Source organism: Oryx dammah, unplaced genomic scaffold (assembly GCF_014754425.2).
Source record: "Oryx dammah isolate SB20612 unplaced genomic scaffold, SCBI_Odam_1.1 HiC_scaffold_23, whole genome shotgun sequence".
NCBI classification, from domain to species: Eukaryota; Metazoa; Chordata; class Mammalia; order Artiodactyla; family Bovidae; genus Oryx; species Oryx dammah.
Window position 1 is genome coordinate 114925863 of NW_024070207.1, and position 16706 is coordinate 114942568.

General features: G+C 40.8%; 1 protein-coding gene across 1 annotated transcript in view; it reads left to right on the forward strand.

Moving 5' to 3' along the window:
* Nucleotides 1–16706, forward strand: part of MAP3K15 (mitogen-activated protein kinase kinase kinase 15) — a 150442-nt gene that overhangs the window by 100773 nt on the left and 32963 nt on the right. The window contains exons 12-15 of the mRNA XM_040265360.1: nt 1183–1333; nt 2157–2264; nt 9382–9431; nt 11507–11602. Coding sequence (XP_040121294.1) covers nt 1183–1333; nt 2157–2264; nt 9382–9431; nt 11507–11602 — 405 coding nt within the window. The remainder of the gene's footprint in view (nt 1–1182; nt 1334–2156; nt 2265–9381; nt 9432–11506; nt 11603–16706) is intronic.

Below are 16706 nucleotides of genomic sequence, written 5' to 3' on the forward strand. Positions count from 1 at the left end.
AATTCTTTACCACTGAGCCACCAGGGAAGTCCCAGGGTTTTTATTGAGGATCAGTTATGTAGGCATGAAGCATGCAGGAGGTAGCTGACCTGAGTCCCCAGCCTCTCCAGAGATCACACTGATACAACATGGCCCAAGACCTCCACCATGAATCATAATGTTAGTGTAGACTAGCTGGCCTGGCACAAGGCCTAAGGTGGACAAAGACTCTTATCAGGTAGGATATCCCAAGGGCTTAGAACTGATGTTTCAGAAGCCAGTCAAAGGCCAGACCTTTCTCTGGAATATGTAGTTTGGAAACCCAGGCCTGCCAAGTTAATCCTTTACAACACCATACCTTCCCAGGATAGCTCCAGACTTTATCCTCAAAGGGCAAAATAATGCTTTGATACTATCAGTGTAACCACCTCGCCTCAACCCCATTCCCTACCAGAGAGGAGACCACCACTGCCTGGCAGCTATGTTTAAAAAGTTCAATTTGCCTCAAGATAGACTGAAGACCTCATAAATTAAAGATCCACCAGGTCAGATTTGATTTTTTTTTAAAGAGACCTTGAGTTTAATATTAGTGATGGCCATAGGTCAAAGAGGAAATAGGGTAGGAAGGAAACTGGCCTGGCTATAGAAGAGAAACATGAGGGATCCTTTCAGATGGAAATCTTTTCTATCTTGACTGTGTCGATGTCAATATCCTGATTGTGATAGTGTTCTAGAATTTTGCATGATGTTACGATTGGTATAAACCAGGCCAAGGATACATGGGATCTCTCTGTATTGTTTCTCACAACTATATATAAATCTATAATTGTCTTGTTAGAAAAGAAAAAGACACTGAGTTTGAAATTTTGTCATTTTGCAGTTCCTTTGAACTTCAAACCACTTGCTCTTGTTAATTAAGATAGCAAATGTTTACCAGTCTTTGTGCTTTGAACAAGATGTACCAAAATTGAGGTCTAGCCCAATGTTAGTAAAAAGGCATGTTCTATGATTTTGTTGGACAAGCTTATTTTGCTCCATTTGGGTTTCTTGTAATTAAGTATGTGGCTGCCAAATGATTAAGAAGTACCTGCTATGCAATATGAATTTAAGAAATAAAGCTTTGGTGAAACTTCTTTTAAAGGGAGGAGGATTGAATACTGTTTCCTTGGAAATCTAATTTATTGGTACTTGTGGTCTTTCCAGGTACCTGCGGTCACTAGTTCAGAACTTGTTGTTAATTCAACGTTTCAAGAAACCCATTATTGAATATTCACCCAGGCAAGAACGGCTGAACTTCTGGCTAGATATAATTTTTGAGGCAACAAATGAAGTTACTAATGGACTCAGATTTCCAGTAAGAGACACTAAATCTTGAAGATAAAATAAAAAGAAAGTGGGATTGGTACTGTCAAATTATTGAATACTCTGAAAGGAAGAAAACTTTAGAATAATTGAAAATGTTAAGAGATTTATCAATCTTATGCAAAGTCAGCCAGTGAGAGATCAACTCACTAGAAAAGATTGGCTATATCCTTTAAAATAGTGGTTCTCAACTAGGAGTTGAGGGCATTTGGCAATGTCTAGAGACAGTTTGGTTGTCATGGCTGTGGGGAAGGTTTTGCTACTGGCAGCTAGTGGGATGGAGACCACAGATGCCACTAAACCTCCCACTAAGACGAGACAGCTTCCTACCCCCAACACACAGTTACCCAGCCCCAAATGTCCATAGTGTTGTGGGGGAGAAACGATTCTGCAACAATGCAGCACTAATAGTAAAATTTAGTTTTACTGCTCCTCTCCTCCTCTCCCTCAGCACAATAAAATGTAACTCATGAACTGTCACTTCATCCTGCATCCTCTTGCATTTTTGCAGACTTGGGTACCTATCTATGGATCCTCCAGTTTACTTCCTCATTTCTCTCAAAAAACTGTAGCCTTCCTTGTTCTTCTCTGTGACCTCCTCAGGCAAGCTGTTCTTGGCCACTCTATCTAATAAACAAGTGTGTCCCCCACGCCACCATTATTCTTCCTTATTTTCTATATGTTCCCTTATTGCATATCCACCAGTAGGTGCTCAGAGAGGGTCTGTGGAGTCCAGAGCTCCCCACTTGCTCACTGGGCAGGGTGAGCTCTGTGACATGTTCTGTGCATCACAAGAATCTGTTCTGTTCTTTTAGGTTCTGGTGATAGAACCAACCAAAGTCTACCAGCCTTCTTATGTCTCCATAAACAGTGAAGCTGAGGAGAGGACCGTTTCTCTGTGGCATGTCTCACCCACAGAAATGGTAAGAGAACAATCATGAACAGCTCTCTGTTTATTCTGTATCATTTAGTTAAAAATTCAGTTTTCGTGTAGGAGAGTTAACTATATTGTAGTACTTGAAAGAACAGGCACCTGTGCTTAACTTCTGAGTAACAGAAGTATATGAGAGTGTAATCACAGTTGGAAAAAGGAAGCAAGGTATTTATATATATGTGTGTGTGTGTGTGTAATTATTTGTATTATATGGTACCTATATGTGTATATGTGTGTATATATATGAATGAATGCAAGCTTGTTGATAAAAAAGTTAAAACATGGATACGGAATAAAGTAAAAATCCCTTCAGATCCCCCAAACCTGTTTATTCCCACCAGTGATGATTTGATGGATGTCCATGTATACTTTTCTCTCAGCTCAGTTATATATGTATACTGTGTGTGTACATATATCCGTTATATACATAATACACATATAGACAGCATGAGAAGCATTTTCATTAAAGTGAGATCATATGGTGAGATTTGTTACTTTGCAGCTTACCCTTTTTAAGTGAGGCGTACACCATGGAAAGTTTTCATACGGCACACAGTGATCCACCTAATTTTTTAAAATGTAAAATCCCCTATATTCCCATGTCACAGTGGTGCATTTCTGAGTATTCATGAGCCATAGTTTATTTTACCACTTTGCTGCTAATGTGCACTTAGGTTTCAATTTTTCGTTCTAGCCTGTTGTAAATACGCTGATGTACATCTTGGTTACATCCTACCATGCACATGTAGATTTTTCAGGAGCAAAGAGTCCCAGAATTGGACCTGCTGGATTCAAGAGTACATATGTTTAAAATTCAATAGCTACTGTCCAGCTTGTACCATTCCAGTTCATACTCAACACCAGCAATGCAGGAGAGAAAACATTTACATTGCCCCTTAAAGATACTACACAAATGCTGGGCCAGGCCTCATGTTTTCTTTCATGATGTATATTTTCATCTCTATGTGTCTAAAGTACTTCATCACAGTTTTTCTTTAATAAAATATTTTGTAGTAATAAGTAGCACTGTTGATAAGCTCATTAGATAGGTCTGTTTTCTGTCTTTGTTTCCATAGAGTAGGGGGAGAGTTCTGCCTTCAGCTTGGCAAAGAAGGATTCCCTCCCACCCCGGAGATAAGAGTGTGAGCAATTATGTCTTAATAGTTAAAAAAAAATCTGTATCTTTAAAAATAAAATAGAACATCAGAGAATAAGAAGAGTTTCAAAATCATACTAGAAACTCTTTATCAGAAATAGTCGTGATACAAAAACTTTCCATTGTTCAGTGGGTATAAAGTTTTAGTTATGCTAGATAAATAAGTCACAGAGAGCTGCCATACAGCACAGTGGCTATAATTAACAGTATGGGGTTTTACACTTCCAAATTGGTAAATACCATGTTGTGTGGTCTTACCACACACACACCCACACACACCCACACACACACACACACCCCCCCACACACACACACCCCCACACACACACCCCAAAGCCCTACTCATGTTCCCTCCTCCAGGTTCCACTGTCAGGAAGCCCCCTCTCCTTGCTGTTGGGATTCTTGTACTAGATACCAACCTTGCTTATATTCTTTGTGTCATTGATGCCACTGTGATACAGGAGAATTTTAAAAATTCTGATCTGTAATCTCACTATTCCATTGATAGAGGTAGCAAAACACCTCATATTTTTAAATTAATATTTTATTGGAATATAGTTGATTCACAGTGTCATGTTAGTTGCAGGTATACAGCACAGTGAATCTGTTGTACATATAGATATGTCCATGCTTTTTTAGATTCTTTTCCTGTATAGGCCATTACAGAGTATTGAGTAGAGTTCCACATGCTGTTCCGTAGGGCCTTATTAGTTATCTGTTTTATATATAGTAGTGTATATGTGTCAATCCAGTCTTCCAATTTATCTCTCCTCCCCTCCTTATCCCTCAATAACCATAAGTTTATTTTCTACATATGTAACTCTTTCTGTTTGGTAGATAAGTTCATTTATAGCCTGTTTTTATAGTCCACATATGAGTGATATATATTTGTCTTTCTTTGTCTGACTTACTTCACTCAGTATTACAATCTCTAGGTCCATATTGCTGCAAATGGCATTATTGCATTCTTTTTAATGGCTGGGTCATATTCCATTGTATACGTGTACCGCATCTTCTTTATCCATTCTTCTGTTGATGAACATTTAGGTGGCTTCCATGTCCTAGATATGATAAACAGTGCTGCAGTGAACATTGAGGTGCATGTGTCTTTTTTTTTAATTAAAAAATATTTATTTATTTTGACTGTACTGGGTCTTCCTTGCTGCACATGGGCTTTCTCTAGCTGCAGCAAACAGGGGCTACTCTGTAGTTGTGGTCTGCGGGCTTCTCATTGCAGTGGCTTCTCTTGTGGGACCACGGGCTCTAGGGCCTGTGGACTTCAGCATTGGTGGCCTGCAGGCTCTGGAGCACGGGCTCAGTAGTTGTGGTGTGGCCCAGTTACCCCAGGGCATGCAGAATCCTCCTGTTGCATGGATCGAGTCCATGTCCCCTACATTGGCAGGCAGATTCTTAACCGCTGGACCACCTGGGAAGTCTGCATGTATCTTTTTAAATTGTGTTCTCCAGATATATGCCCAGTAGTGGGACTGCTGGATCATATGGTAGCTTTAGTTTTAGTTTTTTAAGGAACCTCCAGCTGTACCAAGTTACATTCCCACCAACACTGTAGCAATGGCAAGGTTCCCTTTTCTCCACACCCTCTCCAGCATTTGTTGTTCGTAAACTTTTTGATGATGGCCATTCCAGCAGGGTGTGGACACCTCATTATCTTGACAAGTATTAATAGTTACGAAAAAAGCTGATCCTATTAAAGTGAGTCTTCGTACTTTTAGAGCAAAAAGGTTTTGTTCTCGTGGAATTCTATAATGGTTGCAGGTCTTTAATGGAAGTTTCCATTGGTATGTATAACATCTCACTAGTTGTAAATGTTTTTCTTTGTTTGTACATAGTCTGTAATAAGAAATGGAAAGAACTATATAAGCAGCAAATGCTAGTTTTCCTTGACTGATGAAATGTTTTGCACAGCGCTTGGTAGTTGTCAGAGCAAATGTCTGAGAGAAATATAAATTGCCTTTTTTCTTTGAGAGGAAGGCTTTGCTTTTGCTTTCATTTACATTTTTGAAATTCTGCAGATTGTAAAAGCAAGCAGATTAGCCCAGAGTGAAATGAAACTTCTCTACATGGATTTGCAGTTTTTCCTGGTGGGCTGTGGGTGGTGGGAAGCGATTGCACAGAGGCACATGTTCACCTGCAGACAGCACCACTGTACCATGAGATGAAGCTCTGGTTCATCGGCCAAGGATTCAGAAACTTAGGCTCGTAAATGTTTAACCACCAGCTCTCCAGGGGATGTAGGAGCAGAGGGCGATTTGTCGTGTTTACTGAGCTCTGTGGTGCAAATACTCCCATCCTGGCCAGTTTCCAGCAACCATGTTCGAGTCACCACACACAGGGTTAGGAGATGTGCAGGATTGACCTCCCAAGCTGGTGTGAGCTGTGCCCAGCACAGCAATGCAGAGGGGCTGCACAGAGCAAGAACGAATACAGTGTTTCTACTTCGACTCCTCCTGGGCCCTGACAGATGCATTGTGGCCCAATCACTGTCCATGTGGGTAGGGCTGCTGGTTTTGGAAAGCTCTTTGGGGGGTGCTGTTTATACTTATATTAGTGACTGGAACATCTTACACAAAATGTCAATGCTTTTAAGAACAGCAACAAAGCCTATGCTTTTAACACAAAAAGCTCCCCTCCCCTCTGAGGGTAGGAAGGCAGAGGCTGAGTCAGCTCCTAGGGGATCCTGAAGGCACCCCCTCTCTGACTTCCCAGCCTGTTTCTCCAGAGCCCACCCTGGCTCTGCCTCCAGTGCGTGCTTACTGGGGGCTTCAGATGCCGTGAAAAGCTAAAATTGTGTCTACTTCTTCATCATGGTTTGGTGAAATATCCCCTCTCAGGAAGGACTAAGATGCTGCCGAGCAGGAGGCTCGGGGCAAGAGGACAGTCTCAGCTATCCTGACTGACCTGCCAGGACCCCGGGTCAGGAGCCACGTAAACAGAGTAGCTGTTGCTTTTCGGTCAACAGGAGTGACTGGGTAAAGGGGTGTGAGGGGGGCTTCTGGGCTGCTGCTGAGGTTCTGTCTCTTGGTGTAGATGCTGGTTACAGTGGGTATTCATTTTGCGGAAATTTTTTGAGATGGTCACTGTACCCTTTTCTGAATGTATGTTGTATTTCAGCTTAAGAGTTTAGTCATAATTTAAAAAACCCTCGTAGTGACCTTGTTGATATTCCCAGATCATTACTGGATCCTGTGACTTTCCAGATAAAGCTCAAACTTCTTTTTAAGGTGGACTATTTTTAAAGTGTTTATTGAGTTTGTTACAATATCACTTCTGTTTTATGTTTTGTTTTTTTGGCCCTGAGGCCTGTGGGCTCTTAACTCTCTGACCAGAAATCAAACCCACACTCCCTTGCATTGGAAGATGAAGTCTTAACTGCTGGACGGGTATGGAAGTCCCCAAATTCAAACTCTTTTCCCAAGTGTCAAGCGCCTATATAACCTTGCTCCTCCTCCCCCTCCCCGACCCTCAGCCCAGCCAGACTGTCATCCATTATTGCACGGGCCAAAGCTGGCCTTGTAGGGGTTCATGTGTGCTCTTCTGTTATCTTTACCCCTTCCTGGAATTCATTCTTCCAATTACCCAAGTTCTAACTTCTGCAAAGGTGTCTCTAAGCACCCTTTGCCTTCTTGAACTGAATGTCTATTGGCTACCCAAATGTCTGTATCATGTACCAAGTACATCCTGTCTCATTTATTCACTTCCCAAAGTGTCTGCCCAACTGCTGGCAAGCCTGTGCTTGACTTCTATATTTTTATATCCATAGACCTACAAAGCAGGAACCCCCTCCAATGCCTATTGATAATAATATAAAGGGAAAGATGGGAGGTCTGTGTGTTTTACTTCTTAACCAGTAAATCTTCCTCCCATATTGAGAAGTTCCCTAAAGCTACTCAGAGTAAACCTCCCATCTGCGAGTACTTTGAAAACTTGCATGACTGAGCTTTCTATATACATGCAGCCTCTTGCCGGTGTATGTGGGTCAGACAAGGTTCTCCCGAATCTGCCAGGGTTCCTATTTCTGTACCTAAATCCAGAGCAGACGCCTATTCTCCACCACTACTCTCTTTCAGTGACTCAGAACACACCTCTCCTTTGAAATAATGCACAGGCTTTCTATACAGATAGCTCTGTGATTGGCTTTCGTGTTTCATCCATGTTCACATCTCTCAGTGATTCTCACACAGAGTGGCGGCTCAAGTCCTAATGATGACCTCCAAAGGCCCGCGTGATCTCCCCAGCTTCCTCTCTCACTCCCCTGCAGTCTCACTCCCCTCTGTGCTGGTCCCCAAACATGCCAAGCTCACTGCTGTCTCAGGGCCTTTGCACTTACTGTTTCCTCTGCCTGGAACTGGTCCCCCACTTATCTGAATGGTTCATTCTCTCACCCGCTTTGGCTTTCTGCTTGAAAAAATCATGATTTCTTGCCCCACCTTACTGGCCTTTGCTGTTATTTGTCTTCATAGCACTTTTCACTCTCCACCAAGTTCTTCACTTACAATTTGATTTATTGCCTATCTATCTCCCCTCACTCGAATGTAAGCCCCATGAAGACAGGGGTTTTGTCATTGCCTGTCATGTCTTCAGGGCTGGTACGTTGCATGGAGCATAGTAGGTGCTTCATCAACGTGTGTAAACCGTGCTCCTCCCATTGGGAACTGTCCTCCCAGCTGTGCCTGTTGCTCTAGGACAACAGGAAACTTGTCCCCTGACCGCTTATGGCTGGCTCTCCTGGACCATGTGCTCATTCACTTGCCTCTCACTTCTCTGTGAGGCTTTGCTGGTCATTTAAGCCAGAGGTCCCCAACCTCTGGGATCTAATGCCTGATGATCTGAGGTGGAGCTGATGTAATAATAATAGAAATAAAGTGCACAATCAATGTAATGAGCTTGAATCATCCCAAACCATCCCTCCCACCCCAATCGTGGGGGGAAAAAAATGTCTTCCATGAAATGGGTCCCTGGTGCCAAAAAGGTGGGGGACCACTCCTGTATGGCATTCCTCAGGCTAACCAAACATATTTTCTTAGTTAAAATGGCTCTCTGTTATATTGCTGTGGTAACCTGTGACTCTTCTAAATCTGAGAATTCAGACATTCTTTCTGAGGCTCAACTGTGTTTAAAGTTTAAGGGCAAGGGATGTTGGTGGAGGAAGAGGACAGAGTTGTGTATGTATTTCTTAAGTGCTTCTTGTACAGATTGAAATCCCAGTTAGTCTTTGTATTAATCATGGCAGGTTAGATACTACCAAATATCCTCCAAATGGAAACTAGCCCCCCAAATAGCAGTTTATCTATGATGATAAAAGTTTATCTATGCCTCGTGTCATGTCTGGGTTGGCAGGCCTCCCATTGCATCTGGTCATGGATGGGGAAAGAGAATGGAGAGGAGAGGATTACTGTGGAGGTTTTATGGGCCAGGCCCACAGGTGGCACACTCTTGTTCACATCCCATTGGTCAGAACTCCATCGATATGACCACACCTAGCCACATAGGAAGCTGGGAAATGTAGTCTAGCCAGGTACGGGGGGTGGGGAGAGATTGATGAATACTGTCTGGTGTCTGCCACATTCTTGCCTCTCCAAACATCTTTGTCAGTCATTCAACTTGGGTGGACTGTTCCCAAACTTCTCTTAGAGTTTTCCTGGTATGTTGACAGAAAATGAAAGGCCACTCACTGTGTATGTACAGTGTGCCTATTGTTTCTGTTTCAAATTTAGTTTGTTAGTTCTGAACTGGATTAGAGATACAAATGAAATTTTTACAATATAGAAAATGTTTCTGGTGTTCCAAGGTATGCAAACTACTTTGCTTTAAGTGCTAAATTCTACTGAAAGTGAAAAATAGCAGAAGTGATTCACCATACAATGAGACCAAAAATGATTTTTTACATGGAAAAGATCAAAATACTGACTTTTATCTTTGAATCTTGCAGAAACAAATTCATGAATGGAATTTTACAGCCTCTTCCATTAGAGGAATAAGGTAAGAGCATAAAAGAAATGTAATTATTGTTTTAATACAAATAATGATGTTTTTATCACCTTAATGTTTCTATTTAGTTATAATATGTGATGTTCTCATTTTCAACAGAATCCAAAATGGACTTTTCTCATGTGTCGCCCTGCCCAAACTTGTTTATAATGTGCTGCTAGTAATGGCTTCTTGGTTTGTTTATAGCAGAGCAGCTGCTTTTGTATCCAACAGACAAAACTCTCGTGTCTGAAACTTATTTTAAAAATGAAGTTATGTGTGTAGAGAGAGAAAGTGTTTCTTCTTTAAACCAATGATGTTCAAGTGCTCAGAGACCCCCCCAGAACTGCAGCTGGGAGTTACATGGTAACTTGGCTCTCCTGGGCAGAGTAATGGAGCCAAGGGCATTGCAATTAGCAGGTGGGTAGGGCGGTGTATTCCCAGGAGAGGTCTGCCACTTGCTATTTGGTTCAGGAGTGGTAACCATTTGGATCTGAACTGTGTGGCTACACTCTGAGTCTGAGCCTGCCAACACCCCCAAGGGTGGGAGCAACTCTGGAGTAGATGTGAGTTCTAATCCCTCTTTTGCTGTTTGACCTTGAGAAAATCACTCAGCCTCTCTGGGTTTCAGTACCTTCATAGTTTCTCTGATTCTGAGACTACAGGCCACTGAATGAATCCCTGTTACCTCTAGATGTAGCATGATCCTTTCCTAGACATTGTTGTTGTTTAGTCTCCAGGTTGTGTCCCACTCTTTTGTGACCCCATGGACTGTAGCCCACCAGGCTCCTCTGTTCTTGGGGTTTCCCAGGCAAGAATACTGGAGTGAGTTGCCCTTTTTTTTTCCAGGGGATCTTCCTGACCCAGGGGTCAAACCTGCATCTCCTTCATTGGCAGGCAGGTTCTTTGGAGTAGTATTTATCTCACTTTTAAAGGGAGGGAAATCATTTAAGAACAGTCATGTCTTTGAATGACACTGCTCAGAAAATTTAAGATAATTCAAAATGTGTTGAACATTCTCAAAAATGTACTACTCAGGAACTAAGTTGTATGTTAACATACAGTCAAGAACCTTCTGTTTGTACCATCTCATAGAGATACCTCTTGCTGCCATTTCAGCTATCAACAGGGATGTGCAAAGGGCCTGGGGTAAACCAAACCCTGGAACCAATGTGACATGAAGAGCATGTGTTGAGCATTCCCAGTGCTATCCAAACAACTGTGGTAGTCCTTTAAAAATTGGTTTTCAAAAGTTACTCGTGTGTAACCTACTTCTAATTCACTTTGAATCACCCTGTACTATTAATTGTGTCTACTACTTGTCATGTAATCCATAACATGTAACGGATCGTCAAAGATGCTATGACTTTAGGAAGAGATGACTTAGAAAGAGCAAGATAAAGTGGCCTCATTTATTCAAAGGGCTAACCATAGAAGGGAATCTAGCCTTTTGCACAATCTTTGGCACAGTGCAGGTAAAGAACTTTCTAGCTATGAAACCTATCAGGAGATGGACTATAATAATTTTCTGTCACTGGAGATTCCAGGCACGGTGAACTTTGCCTGTTTGAGAAGCTGTAGAGTCAGATCCAGGCCTTTGGTGTGGATGGACCAGATATCATTTAAAGGCCTTTCTTGAGCTAAGTGGCCATGTTTATTTCCATTTGCTTTATGTGACCACAGATGCTGTGTCATTTTTCAAGTCCAGAAATTTCTTTGATACCATAATAAATTATTTCAGTTACCTTTTTTATGACCTTATAAACTCTTGAAGATAGAGATCGTATTTTATTCCCCTTCTTGCTTCCCATATGCTTTGCTTAGCACTGAATATATAGTAAGTTCTTAAAGCATAATAAAGTCTGTCAATGAATACAGACTCAAACATAAGCAAGATTAAATGCCCCTCTGATTTAAATTTCATGGAGAAATTGGAGTCATTTTGGTGTGGGGGAGATTTGTTAAAACTGTAATGAAACTTTCAGATTTGTAAACTGGAAGAAAAGCTGTTACTAGATTTTTCTCCAACAATTTAAATTGATATCAAACTACATAAATAAGCATTCTTGTGTTTTGAAACTTTATAGCATATCCAAGTTCGACGAACGGTGTTGTTTTCTTTACGTCCATGATAATTCTGATGACTTTCAAATCTACTTTTCCACTGAAAACCAGTGCAGTAGGTGAGTTAAAATCTGATTCAGATATTTTCAGTCTGATAATGGTGGGTCACTTTTAAAGGGTCTCTGTTGTGAAAAGTATTTGCTATATATACTGCCTTCTCTGAAGTTTTACCTTCAGTTCAGTTGCTCAGTCGTGTCCGACTCTTTGCGACCCCATGAATCACAGCACGCCAGGCCTCCCTGTCCCTCACCAACTCCCGGAGTTCACTCAGACTCACGTCCATCGAGTCCGTGATGCCATCCAGCCATCTCATCCTCTGTCGTCCCCTTCTTCTCCTGCCCCCAATCCCTCCCAGCATCAGAGTCTTTTCCAATGAGTCAACTCTTCGCATGAGGTGGCCAAAGTACTGGAGTTTCAGCTTTAGCATCAGTCCTTCCAAAAAAATCCCAGGGCTGATCTCCTTCAGAATGGACTGGTTGGATCTCCTTGCAGTCCAAGGGACTCTCAAGAGTCTTCTCCAACATCACAGTTCAAAAGCATCAATTCTTCAGCGCTCAGCCTTCTTCACAGTCCAACTCTCACATCCATACATGACTACTGGAAAACCCATAGCCTTGACTAGACGGACCTTAGTCGGCAAAGTAATATCTCTGCTTTTGAATAAAGTTTTACCTTATGGGAAACAATTTTTATGGCTTTATTGAGATATAATTCACCTAGCATGCAATTTTCTCATTTTAAATTGTACAGTTTCATCTTTTTTTTAGTATGTTCACAGTTTTGCAGCCATCACCATAGTCTAATTTCAGAATATTTTAATCACCCCTAGAAGAAACCTAGTATCCATTAACAGTCTCTGCCCATTTTCTCTCAACTTAAACCTCCAATCTCAGTCCTGTACAGACACTGAATCTACTTTCTGTCTTTATGAATTTGCCTATTCTTGATGTTTCATATATATATATATATATATATATAATCATATAATACATGAGCTCTTGTGACTAGCATCCTCCTTTTGTCGTAAAGTTTTCAAGTATCATCCATGTTGTAACATGATTCAGAACTTCATTCCTTTTTTGGCTAAATAATATTCCATTGTCTGGATATATTTGATTTGTCTGTTCATTAATTGAAAGGCGTTTGGGTTATTTTCATGTTTTGGCGATTGTGAATAATGCTGCCACGAACATTCACCTGCAGGTTTTCATGTGAACTTAATGTTTTAATGTCTCTTGGAGTCAAATTACTGTGTCTTACAAGTAATTCTGTATTTAACCGTGAGGAACAGCCAGACTATTTTCCCAATTGACATGCCCATCAGCAACATATGGGGGTTCTAATTTCGTCACATCCTCCCAATACTTGTTATTGTCTGTCCTTTTTATTGTAGCCATCATACTGAGTGTTAGGTGGTTTTGTTTTGCATTTCCCTAACGATTGATAACTTTTCTTCCAAGGAGGAAGCGTCTTTTAATTTCATGGCTATAGCACCATCTGCAGTGATTTCGGAGCCCCCCAAAATTAAGTCTGTCACTGTTTCCACATATTAAAAAGCAGAGACATTACTTTTCCAACAAAGGTCCATCTAGTCAAGGCTATGGTTTTTCCAGTAATCATGTATGGATGTGAGAGTTGGACTATAAAAAAAAAATTGAGTGGCAAAGAATTGATGCTTTTGAACTGTGGTGTTGGAGAAGACTCTTGAGAGTCCCTTGGACTGCAAGGAGATCCAACCAGTCCATCCTAAAGGAGATCAGTCCTGGGTGTTCATTGGAAGGACTGATGTTGAAGCTGAAGCTCCAGTACTTTGGCCACCTGATGCAAAGAGCTGACTCATTTGAAAAAACCCTGATGCTGGGAAAGATTGAAGGCTGGAAGAGAAGGGGACGACAGAGGATGAGATGGCTGGATGGCATCACTGACTCAATGGACATGAGTTTTAATAAACTCCAGGAGTTGGTGATGGACAGGGAGGCCTGGTGTGCTGCAGTTTATGGGTTGCAAAGAGTCGGACACAACTGAGCAACTGAACTGAACAACTAATAATACTGAGCATCTTTTCAGGGTCTTATTAGCCATTTATGTATCTCCTTTGGAGAACTACCTACTCAAATTCTTTGCCGAATTAAAACAATTTTTTAACTTTTTATTTTGGAACATACTCAGACCTGTAAGAATGGTTCAAAAAATAGTACAAAGAATTTCCATGTTTTACTAAGAACGTCTCAGTGTCAACCATTTGTGACCATGTTTGTTTTACATTCTCTCTGTAGACAGATGACTATCTTGTTCTGAACTGTTGAAGAGTAAGTTGTAGACATGATGATCTATCACCTCTCAGTACTTGACTGCATGTTTCCCTAAACACAAGAACATTCACTTATGTAATCACAGTGCAGTTATCAGAACAGGAAATAGAGATTGATGTGGCACTGTCATTTACAAATCTTATCCAAATTTTATATATTGTCCCACTGATGTCCTTTATAGTGAAACAAAAAAATATTTTTTTCTCTGGCTCATGATCTGATGCAGGATCATATGGTAACATTTAGCTGTCACGTCTGCATAGTCCCCTTCAAAGAATACAGTTTATCTTATACAATCCTTCAGTTAGGGTTAGTTTGCTGTTCCCCTATGAATACGTTAATGTTTTGCATTTGGGGTGGGAATACCATGGATGTGATGCCATATCCTACTCACTGTATCACACTGGGAGACATCCAATATCTTTGTCTCATTACTTTTGACATTAAGTTGGCTCACCTAGTGAAAATTTGACAAATTTCTCTGAACTTTGCCCATTTTTAATTGGGTGGTTGGTATTTTTGTTAATGAGTTGTGTTTTTGTTTTTTTTGTTGTTGTTAATGAGTTTTAAGAGTTCCTTTTACATTCTGGGTACAAGGCCCTTATCAGATGTATGAATTGTCAGTGCTTCCTCCCATTCTGTGGGTTGTCTTTGCTCTGCTGATGGTGTCATTTGCAGCATGAAAGTTTTAAATTTTGTGGCAGTCCAATCTATTTTTTCTTTTGTCATTTGTGCTTTTGATGTCATATCCAAGAGGGCTTTGCCTAACCCAAGATTTTCTCTGGTGTTTGTTTTCTTCGAAGGGTTTTATAATTTTAGCTCTAATATTTAGGTCTCTGATCCATTTTGAGGTTTCTTTTTATATGGTATGAGGTAGGGGGTCCAACTTCAATCTTCTATACGTGGATATGTGGTTATCTCAATACTGTTTGTTGAAAAGACTGTGTCTTCTTCCATTGAATGGTATTGGCACTTTAAAAAAAATTAGTTGACCATAAATGTAAACATTTATTTCTGGACTTTTACTTCTGTTCCATTGATCTGTATGTCTATCCTTATGATGCTCCCACATTTTCTTGATTATTATAGTATTGTAATAAGCTGTAAAATCAGAAAATGTGAGTCCTCCAATTTGGTTCTGTTTCTCATAGTCATATTAACTATTGCCAGTACGTCCATGTCTGTGTGAATCTTAGAATCAGCTTGTTGATTTCTTCAGGAAAGGTCACTGGGGTTTTGGCAGGTATTACCCTGGATATGTAGATGAATTTGAGAGGCTTTGCCACCCTAACCATAGTAAGTCTTCCATCCATAGCATTTCTTTCTATTTGTTTAGGTTGTCTTTCTTTCAACAATTTTTGTTGTTTCAATGTATAAGTCTTATACTTTTTTGTTAAATATATATATATATATGTGTGTGTATGTATGTATCTTCTTGTTTTTGAAATCATACTCACAGAAAACTAGTCAGTCTAATCACACTAGGACCACAGCCTTGTCTAACTCAATGAAACCAAGCCATGCCTGCAGGGCAACCCAAGATGGGCGGGTCATGGTGGAGAGGTCTGACAGAATGTGGTCCACTGGAGAAGGGAATGGCAAGCCACTTCAGTATTCTTGCCTTGAGAACCCCATGAACCGTATGAAAAGGCAAAATGATAGGATACCAAAAGAGGAACTCCCCAGGTCATTAGGTGCCCAATATGCTACTGGAAATCAGTGGAGAAGTAACTCCAGAAAGAATGAAGGGATGGAGCCAAAACAAAAACAATACCCAGTTGTGGATGTGACTGGTGATAGAAGCAAGATCCGATGCTGTAAAGAGCAATATTGCATAGGAACCTGGAATGTCAGGTCCATGAATCAAGGCAAATTGGAAGTGGTCAAACAAGAGATGGCAAGGGTGAACATTGACATTCTAGGAATCAGCGAACTAAAATGGACTGGAATGGGTGAATTTAACTCAGATGACATTATATCTACTACTGTGGGTAGGAATCCCTTAGAAGAAATCGAGTAGCCATCATGGTCAACAAAAGAGTCCAAAATGCAGTACTTGGATGCAATCTCAAAAACGACAGAATGATCTCTGTTCGTCTCCAAGGCAAACCATTCAATATCACAGTTATCCAAGTCTATACCCCAACCAGTAATGCTGAAGAAGCTGAAGCTGAACAGTTCTATGAAGACCTACAAGACCTTTTAGAACTAACCCCCAAAAAAGATGTCCTTTTCATTATAGGGGACTGGAATGCAAAAGTAGGAAGTCAAGAAACACCTGGAGTAACAGGCAAATTTGGCCTTGGAATGCAGAATGAAGCAGGGCAAAGACTAATAGAGTTTTGCCAAGACAATGCACTGGTCATAGCAAACACCCTCTTCCAACAACACAAGAGAAGACTCTACACATGGACATCACCAGATGGTCAACACCGAAATCAGATTGATTATATTCTTTGCAGCCAAAGATGGAGAAGCTCTATACAGTCAACAAAAACAAGACCGGGAGCTGACTGTGGCTCAGATCATGAACTCCTTATTACCAAATTCAGACTGAAATTGAAGAAAGTAGGGAAAACCGCTAGACCATTCAGGTATGACCTAAATCAAATCCCTTATGATTATACAGTGGAAGTGAGAAATAGATTTAAGGGCCTAGATCTGATAGATAGAGTGCCTGATGAACTATGGAATGAGGTTCGTGACATTGTACAGGCGACAGGAATCAAGACCATCCCCATGGAAAAGAAATACAAAAAAGCAAAATGGCTGTCTGGGGAGGCCTTACAAATAACTGTGAAAAAAAGAGAGGCGAAAAGCAAAGGAGAAAAGGAAAGATGTAAGCATCTGA